The sequence below is a fragment of the Moschus berezovskii genome, chromosome 20 (assembly GCF_049115385.1).
Source record: "Moschus berezovskii isolate FMDL1 chromosome 20, NW_MosBer_1.0, whole genome shotgun sequence".
In the NCBI taxonomy this organism is placed as follows: domain Eukaryota; kingdom Metazoa; phylum Chordata; class Mammalia; order Artiodactyla; family Moschidae; genus Moschus; species Moschus berezovskii.
This window is the reverse complement of record NC_142479.1, coordinates 35,379,326-35,388,583: the sequence shown is the minus strand read 5'-3', so window position 1 is coordinate 35,388,583 and position 9,258 is coordinate 35,379,326. Positions and strand designations below refer to the sequence as shown.

General features: G+C 59.6%; 1 protein-coding gene across 4 annotated transcripts in view; it reads right to left on the bottom strand.

Moving 5' to 3' along the window:
• Window positions 1–521: 521 nt before the first annotated feature.
• SGSM2 (small G protein signaling modulator 2) overlaps window positions 522–9,258 on the bottom strand; it is a 38,210-nt gene continuing 29,473 nt past the window's right edge. For 2 of the 4 annotated variants that reach the window (XM_088828769.1, XM_088828772.1), the window contains 12 exons: window positions 8,967–9,120; window positions 8,162–8,226; window positions 7,913–8,058; window positions 7,323–7,451; window positions 6,912–7,094; window positions 4,789–5,166; window positions 4,434–4,558; window positions 3,941–4,023; window positions 3,689–3,798; window positions 2,983–3,079; window positions 2,310–2,477; window positions 522–2,093 (listed from right to left, as the gene is read on the bottom strand). In XM_088828769.1, the coding sequence (XP_088684895.1) occupies window positions 2,005–2,093; window positions 2,310–2,477; window positions 2,983–3,079; window positions 3,689–3,798; window positions 3,941–4,023; window positions 4,434–4,558; window positions 4,789–5,166; window positions 6,912–7,094; window positions 7,323–7,451; window positions 7,913–8,058; window positions 8,162–8,226; window positions 8,967–9,120 (1,727 nt within the window). In that variant the 3' untranslated portion in view covers window positions 522–2,004. The remainder of the gene's footprint in view (window positions 2,094–2,309; window positions 2,478–2,982; window positions 3,080–3,688; window positions 3,799–3,940; window positions 4,024–4,433; window positions 4,559–4,788; window positions 5,167–6,911; window positions 7,095–7,322; window positions 7,452–7,912; window positions 8,059–8,161; window positions 8,227–8,966; window positions 9,121–9,258) is intronic. The other 2 variants (XM_088828770.1, XM_088828771.1) reach the window with 2 other exon arrangements.

Here is a 9,258-nt window from a genome sequence, read left to right as displayed (position 1 = left end):
GCAGGTAGACAGGAGCCTGCTATTTAGTCCAGCTCTTTCCATTTCCAGGTCACTGCGTTTGACCTCTCCTGCCACTACCTTCCTCCCGACTCCTGCCTGAAGCAGGCAGCTGGAAGACAGTGCTCAGTGGGCAGGAGGAGCCAAGGCCCGAGGGGCAGGGTCCTTTCCCACTGGCTAGAGGGGCTGGGAGGTCTTGTAGATTCCCAGTTGAGCTCTAGCTCATCCAGGGACCCATATGCATCCAGAGGCTGGAGAGGCCATTGGTCAGGACTGTTGGCTCTGGGGTGAGGGTTCCCCCAGGCGTTCTCTCCAGGTACTTAAGAGTCTGGCTCTTACCTTCAACCGTTCCACCACCAGCGTCCCTCACTTCTGGAAATCTTGGTTCTCTTTTTTATCCACCATCCTGGCCTTGTGGAGCAGGTCCTCTTTACTGTGCAGTCATGGAGCTTCCAGAATTCTCCAGCACACACAGTCACTCACTGTCCAGTGCCAGCCCACAAATAGCCACCAGAGCCTCAAGCATTGCCAAATGCTGTGTTTATTGGTCTGTTACACTGAAGAGTATAGTTTCTGAGCCAAAAAACATACACACTCTGCTCCTCACAAAACCAGAGTCACTAAGGCAGGCACACAATGGCCACCATGCTTGGTGGAGGCCAAGGACTCATGGACGACGGATGGGCAATGGGGCAGGCTGCCCCTAAACAGGCTGTGCAGTGCCCGGGGTTGGGGTGACTGTATGGGATGCAGAGGGGTTGCTGGGCTCTTTCCCATGTTCCTCAAACGCAGGAAGTCTCCAGACCTCAGTGATCGCTGGGCAGGCCCAGCCCCTGTGGCAGAGCAGCCTCCTGGCCCCAGAACAAGGACCATCCTGCGTGTACTGATGAGGGGGGCAGTGGGGACAACAGAGCAAGCAGTATGACTAGGCCTGCCTGGGGTCAGGAGCTGGGGCCCCCCTAGCACCTCTGTGAGTGAGGCTCCTCCAAGGGGGTTCCTGGGTCTCCAGCATCCTCGACATCCTGAGAAGCATGTGGAAGGAAGAGCGAGCCTTGCTTCTCGCCAAGAACACGCTGAGGAGCTCCAAGCACCCTCCCCTCCGCCTCAGGGACTCAGCAGATGCCGGGGACAGATGGGTGGGCTGTCCGGGGCTCCAGAGTCTGTTCCTGAGAGGAGGCCACGAAAGGACCTGCCTCCTTAAAAGAATCACCCTGGGGTTCCTGTGCAGGTGCTTCAGCCACATTCCAGGCTGTTCTGCCGGCGAAAGCATCACTCACACACAGTTTTCAGGAATGCATCTAACGCACGAAGCAGGAGCAGGGTGCTGAGTGACGCCGTAACGGGTGGGGGTGGGGGTTGCACGGGGTCACCTCGGGTGGCCAAAGGCAGTGGCAGTGCTGCTAAGGTGGGTTGTTCCCACCAGGGCCCATGTTGTTGGGCTGTCCCGCAGTCTCGGGGGAGGGCCTGGGATGCAGCCCAGGTCTCCTGCATCTAGAACACACACCTCATCTGGCAGCTGTTCCGCCTGCCTCCGCTGGGGCTGGTGCGTGCAGAGGCAGTGGGCCTGCAGAGGGACTCTCAGAAGAGACACAGCCCAGGGTCCCCTCAACCCACCCAGCCAGGGCCCAGGCAACCACAGCCCTTAACTCTACAGGGCCCCAGGGAGGCCCCGGGGAGCTGTGCAGGCTCAGGATGCCAGTGGCAGTGGGGCCATCCCCAGGTATTTGGGAGGGGATTAGAGTAGGTGTCCCCCAAGGCAGTCATTCCCTGAGGCTGACCCCTCCCTTCCCAGCCCTGACCTCAGGGCCTTCTGGCCCCTGCATCGCCCTGCGGGGCCAGCACTGCCCGGACTCGGATCCCAGGCTCACAAGCACTTTGTTAGAACACAGTGGGGCAGGCGCGGGAGCTGGGGGCTGGGGCAGTCTTGGCTGCACCGCCCCTGCACCTCGCTGTGTGGGGCCCCTGGCCAGGAGCCCTCTGGCGGGCGGCTGCCTCCTGGCCGCAGCCTCACTTGTTCTCTATGAGCGTCTGCACCTTGTGGACTAGGTCCCGGGCGATCCTCAGGATCTCCTGGGCGTCGTGATGTTCAGCCCGCTCTGGGGGAGACACGGGTAGCTGAAGTGGGGTGGGGGCTGCAGTCTGGGAGGAGCCCGGGGTCCACCCACCAGGCTGTATTTCCATCTGGACTCCTGACATTCCCTTATGGGCTAGGCCAGTATTCCTAAGACACTCCCTACCCTGCCCAGACCAGGAGTGGAAGCCCCTACTCAACAGCCCTGCTGGGGCAGCCGGCACGGCTGAGTGGCTCCTACCGTTGAAGAACTTGATGATGTCGGTGAAGTCCATGTTGTTGTCGCGGATGATCTCTCGGTAGGCCTCCACCAGGGCCAGTGCGATGAACAGGACAAAGTGCTCCGAGGAGATGTGCCGCGCTGCCCAGATCACCTCCCACACGGCGAACACATCCTCGTACGGCAGCTCTGGGGATGGCGAGGGGGCTGAGACGGCCTGGACGCCACGAGTCTCCTCGAGCTCCAGGGCCCGGGGCCCGGGATCGGTTCACCGTGGGAACCGGTGGAGAGGGCGGCTCCCAGGCAAGGCCCCGCCCTTCCCCTTATAGGTACCACGCGCTACCCAATCGCGCCCCTGGAGCTGGGTCAGCCCCGCCCGCCTCCGTGTAGGTCCTGTACCCTGGCCTCCCCCGGAGGCCAAGTCACACTAGAGTAGCTCTACGTCTATAGGCCTTGGTGCTCAGGAAGACTTGGTTTGAAAACAGTTCTGAAAACCATTGCCTTTGGGTGATTTTCAACCGCAGCTGCACTGTGGATTCACCTAATAGCTTTTAAAGTCACAGTTAAGTTGGGGGCTAGTTGAGGCCCAGCGCTCCTCGGAGGGGTTCTACACTGCGGTGTGGATTGAGAACCAGTGACTCTGGGGATGTCCAACTGCCCCGACCCCAGGGCCGCCCTCCAGCCCGCCTCTCACCTCTCTTAAAATCCAACAGGAACCAGCGGTAACAGAAGTAGAAGTGGGTGTAGTCTCCATTCTGATGCATGAGTTCAAACAGCTCTGAGTCCAGGATCTGGTTTGAATGGAGAAAGGGCCTTGGACTGAATGGGTGCGGGCGCTTTCCCCAGTGCCGTCCCCCCACCCTCAGGCCCCTTGGGTGCCCCCCTGGCAGCTGCATATGCCCCTCCTGTCTCCCTCCTAGGGCAGGGCTGCACCCTGCGGCCCCACCCATCTCTCTGGGATGTCCTCTTTGGAATGATGCCATTTTCTGGGTGATTTCATCATTGACCACACTACTCGCCAGAACGTTCACAAGCATAAGCATTCATACGCCAACACTCCTCTTCGACTGGTAAGGTTGAAAATGATGGGGTTTTGGGTTTTTATTTATTTTTTAGTTCTACCAGTTTATTGCTACAACCCATCTCCCTCCACCTTCATGCATGGTGTGCTCAGTCATGTAACCCCATGGACTGCAGCCCTCCAGGCTCCTCTGCCCATGGACTTTTCCAGGCTACAATACTGGAGTGGGTTGCCATTTCCTTCTCCTGGTTTTTATTTTTAATGAAAGAAACTAAGTTTATACATAAAACACATGTTGGGAGTGCTCCCCAGCCTCCCATGGATAATGAACAAGCCCAGCACTGCCCCATCACTAGCCCCTGCTCGCTGCAGACCTCACCTGGATAAGGGAACGCATGTTAGCAAAGTGGGCGTCCATGGCACCCCCATTGGGGAAGTTCTGGCTCATCCTCTTCATGAGGTGGCTGAAACAGCTGTAGGCCAGCTGGTCTGTGGGGGAGGTGGGCGTGAGGCTGGCAGGGAGGGGGGCAGAGCTGGCTCACGTTCCCCCCCATCATGCAGACCACACCATCCCCCGTTCCTTTCCCCAGCTTGGATCGGCCCAGGCCCAATCCCACTGCCCCCTCCTCACCATTGTCCAGGACGACCAGGAGAGGTGCCAGCAGGTCGCACATGCCCTGCACGTAGCCCACGTCCAGATGCTCCCACACGTAGCTGAAACACCGGGGAGTCTCTGTGGCTGTACACTGTCCTCCCCTCCCCTCGGGGACTTTTGGGGAGATGACCTCTAGACCAGTCAGCTATCCGGAGGTCAGCCTTTCCTCTACCCTGAAGCACTGGAGCGCTATACTGAACCATCCATAGCCACTGTTTGCAAGGCCCTCGGGTAGAAATGGACAAGCCATCACCACCCCCAACGTGCTGGTGGGGACCAGCTGAGGCTTCCTGGAGAAGCATGGCTAAAGCTGAGATCTGAAAGGCCTCAAGAATGACAGGAGGGGGGACACACAGACACAGGGAGCCGGTCACGAGACGGGGACAGGGCAGGGGAGCAGGGTGCTGCCGGACCTAATGTTGCACAGAGCAGGGTCCCGCCTCCCGCCCAGCCCGGCCCCCAGTGGCACCTGCACATGACGTCTCGGAGCCGTTCGAGGTTGGGGGGTGTGAAGTACCAGTAGTTGCGGTCACATCGCTGCACGTCCTTGTCTATGCGATGCAGGTTTAAGGCCACGGTGTCCAGTAATTCTATCTGGAAGAGTGGAGGGCCCTCAGGGGTGAGTCGGGGGCGGAGGTGATGCCCGAATAAAGGAACACAGCAAAGGCAGGGAGCCGAGGGCCTTGGAGCACAGAGTCCTGTAGGCCTGCTGAGGGAGGGGCTCAGTGCCCCCCACCAGGACAGTCCAGGCCACCCCACCGTCCGCCCCGGGGTCCCCAGCCTCTGCGGCCACTGAAAGCAGTGCCTGGGGAACAAGCACATACAGTGTAGGCAGCGGCACACACGGCCGCGAGCTCCTCCCCAGCCTCCAGCTCGCCGGCCTGCAAGGCCTTCTCCTGGCCGGGTTCTTGGGGCTCGGAGACCTGGGCTTCGGGAACCATTCCGGCAGAGCTTTCCTCCCCAGCACCGTCCTCCTCCTCAAAGCCCATCTGGCCCTCGTCTATGCTCGACTGGATGCCCGAGGTCACAGAGTAGTTGCGGGAGGAAGGCAGGCCCGAGTCTGGAGAGTCGAACTCCACTGACTGCTGCTCCACCATGGCTGTGCCTGTGGGCCCAGCCTCCGCCCCTGGCTCAGCCTCTGGTCTGGGGTCTTCGGGACCCGGGGGCCTTGGAGGCTCCAGGTCATCCACAGAGATGAACACCTGTTAGAGAGCGGGGCATGAAGACAGCGGGACTCACGCCTGCCCTCCAGCACCGCCCTCAGCTCAGCCTCTCTTCCAGGGTCAGAACCAAGAGGGACACAGAATTCTCCTCACATCCCCACTCCCACCCTATGGCTCCCCAGCACTGCCTCCCCAGGGGGGTGCCAAGCAACGCCCTCAACCCCCCGACCCAGCCGACCAGGCTCTGGGAAAACATGAAAATGCCATCTCCAGCCCCATCTGGCCTCACGTTGGTGAGAAAAAGTGTGAAAGGAATAAGGGGGATGGAGGCCTGGACACTCGATGGCAAGTGTGAGTGAGTGACCCTCTACAAACACAGACGCCGTGGGCTGCCTCAGGCTGGGACAGCTTCCACAGTGTCATGGTGTGGCCTCTGGGGCAGCCCAGGGACGTGGCAGGCTGGAGGTGTTAGGAAAAACAAGTTCTTCCTTATTTTCGGACTGAGCATGCAGTAGTAGAACAAGGCAGGAAACCTCTCTAGCAAGTAGCTCATCAGTTGGATTAGCTAAGGATAAGCTGAGGAGAAGAAGGAAAAAAGAAACACGTTCTACTGATTGGGGAACGGTCCACACACTCCCACAGACAAGTCACAGGAAAAAGAAGAGACTTATTAAGTGGACGGTTTTGTCTCATTTTTCTATTTGGACTGTGGAGGGAAGGGATGCTTAAAAGGAGTTTTCACTTTGGGCAAGAAGCACGAAGTGCTGCTGGGTTACTGCCTGTGAGAAAGGCTACTTGTGTCCACAAGCTAAGCAGCTGGGGCACTGGTTCAGACTTTTGGTTTTAACAAAACCCAAAGCAGACAGAGAATCTGTTCACAAACATGGGATTCAGAACAAAGACCGTGGAAAGGAGAGGATGCCTTGGCAGTTATATTTCTTTTAAAGTCTTGCTCCAACTTGAGTTTTCAGTTAATAGGAGTTAAGTATCAAGAATATACATTATCTAAAGAGGCAGTCTTATAAAAGAATGTCCTGAAAACGGAAACTTTTCAGTTCTAGTTGGGCCCAGCAGCCATAGACTGGGATTTGATGTTCACCTAAACGTCAGGGTGATGTGGGCCAGCTCTATGAGATGGGACCGCTCCAAGTGCATGCCCACCCCGTCTCAGCTCTAGGAGAAGCCTCTACAATCAGAGGAGCTGAGAGGGGGCACTAGCCCCAGAGATGGGAAGAGAAGTCTCATCCCGTCACTAGTGGACCTAGGACTGAAACCCAGGGAGGTCCACTCCTAGCCTTGAGGTCTCTCTACAAAGAGGGAAAAGTGTTGCAGTATTAGTCGCTCAGTCGTGTCTGACTCTTTGCGACCCCATGGGCTGCAGCCTGCCAGGCTCCTCTGTCCATGGAATTCTCTAGGCAAGAATACTGGAGTGGGCTGCCATTTCCTTCTCCAAGGGATCACACCTGTGTCTCCTGCATTGCAAACAGATTAGTCACTGTCTGAGCCACCATGGAAGCCCCAGAGGAGGGCCTCCCTAATTCCCCATAAATCCACCCTCCTCTGCTAGTCCATTGGGACAGAATACAGCACGCCATGTCATTTATTCCTGCAACGAGCCAGAGGATTGGGCAGCAGGGGGACCGTCATCCTATCTTTCAGTGGAAGGAAATGAGACACGCGGACACGTGGAGGCGTGCTCCAGGGCCCCGCTGCCACGAGCACCAGAGGTCAGGCCTGCAGCGCCGGCGGCCCCGCCCCCGGACCCTGGGTCCCGTCGGGCTCACGTCATTGCTGATGGTGGAGTCTCGGTGGACGAGGCGCTGCACGTGGCTGTCGATGCTGCTGCCCGAGGAGAACTTGGTGAGTGTGGCTGGGTGAGCCTCCCGCTCCCGCTGCCTCACCACCACCTCGCAGGCCTTCCACTCCGCCAACACCCGCTGGTACCTTGCTGCCACCACCGTGTCCACCTGTGCTCAGACCACAGCGTGATCATTGCGGGGAAGGGCGCACCAGGCCCCCCTCGGCGGCCGTCCTCCCGGGACAGCCGGAGATGCGGGCTGGGCCCGGGAGTGAGGACGGCGGGGCCGCTCTGCCCTGCCTCTTCCGGGCTGGGAAGAGACCGAGGTTTCCGAGGCACCCCCTCCCCAGGTTCCCCTGGCCTGGCTCCCCGCCTGTGCCCACATCCTCCCCCTCACCTGCTCCATCTCCTTCTTGCTCATGCCAAACTTGTAGTGGCCAAGCAGAAACGGCCAGACGTCCTGGCGGATCTCATGCTCCACGCCTCCGTAGTAGACCTGCCGCAGCAGCTCCAGCTCCTTGTAGTTCTGAGGGACCCAGGGAGGCAAGACTATGTGGGCCAGCCAGGCAACCCCACGCCCTGGAGAGCCGGGGCCAGGGATGGTTCTGATGGCTCTGGGACTGTCCTGCACCGCCCCACCCAGCCCCAGGCCAGAGCTGGACGAAGATCTACTTCAACCCCTCCAGGGCAGGAAAGGAGCCTGGAGAGATGCAGAGGGTCTCCCCAGGGCGGTGGAGTCACGCAGAAGCAGAGAGGACTCCCTGTCTGATCTCTTTCCTGTGGAGACCACAGGCCTGGTTGTCTGAGACTCCACCTTGACCCCCGTACTCCAAGGCCATCCATCCTGGCCTGTCACCTCCGAGCCTGCACCACGTTTCACCCGAAAGCCCATTTGGTCTGTGAAAACCACTCGCAGAGCACGGTGGTCGGCTCTCGCTGCGGCCTCCCGCCCAGCCACCCCAGAGCCTGGTAGCCCAGAGTGCGCACCTTTTCGTCCTTTTGGTACTTGCTCCACACGTCCTTGGTGAGGCCCCCCGAGGCCCCTGGGGGCCGGGCGGGCGGGATGATGTTGTGATGCACCAGCGCTGACAGGTGGGTGCGCACCGTGGACAGGTGGCGGCAGTAGGCCAGCCCTGCGGGGGCGGCAGGGGAGCCGGGCGGCTGTGACCTTGTGTCCCCGCGCCCGCCCCCGCCCTTGCCCCCTCCCCTGGCGGCCCCACCTCACCCCACACTCACAGCCGTAGAAGGCCCGGGACACGATCTGCCTCTTCATGCTCTCACACAGCAGCCTGAGGGGCAACCTGTGGGATCAGCCTGACTCAGGGCTGCTCCTCTGGTGGGAGGAGTGAGAAGGGACGATCTTCGGGCTCAGAGGCCAGGTGAGGGGCTTGGGTGGTGCAGAGAGCAGGATCTACAGCCCAGGAACATGTCAAGGGCTCCCTGGCTTTGCCAGCTACTCTGGGTAGAGCTGCTGGGGGCCCAGCCTGGTCCCCAACCACCCCAGGGATCTTGGCCAACTAACTTTGCATTAGTACATCTTGGTGTCCTCGTGTGAAAATGGAGAGAGCCATCTGAGGGTCAACAGGCGTAAGAGGGTTAGGATGAAGTTACAGGTGAAAAAGCAGCCAGTGAAAGCATCAAGGGTGGGCACATGGCCCTCTCACAAATGCCATGCACACACTGTTCCTGGTAACAGCGAATGCCCAGACACCTGTGGAAGCATCCTCAGACGTCAGCCTGACTGCAGGATCCAGGTCCACCCTGGGAAGAGGAACTCCAGATACCGAGCACTTGCCTGGTGCCAGGCACAGCTCTGGGCACTCACGTGCACTGTACACCTCTTTCAGTGCTCACAGGTACCTTAGGGAACAGGGGGTATTATCACCATTTCACAGATGAGGACACTGAGGCTCAGAAACACAGGAGCTCAGAGAGACTCAGTGACGTGGCAGAGCCACGTGGGGAACAAAAGTGAAATTGTGTCAGGCAAGTGACACGGGCCCAGACCGACACATGCGCTCGGACGCACAGGCCCACTCACCGGTCAGGTACACAGCTGCAGTAGCTGGGGGGTGCATAGGGGGAGCTGCTGGTGGAACAGGAGAGGCAGGAGAAGCCCTGGCTGCACAGGGGCTGTAGGTGCCAGGCCGGCAAGCTGGGCCCAAAGCCCTGCATCTCGATCATGTCGCCAGCATCTGAGGGCGGGAAGGGGGCCATGGTCAGGGCCTGGCCGGTCTCCTCCCCCAAGCACCCTGCAGCATGCCCACCTCTGTGCCCAGAGCTGCAGCATGAAGTCGCCCTTTGGTGGAAAACCACAGGGATGGTGTCTGCCT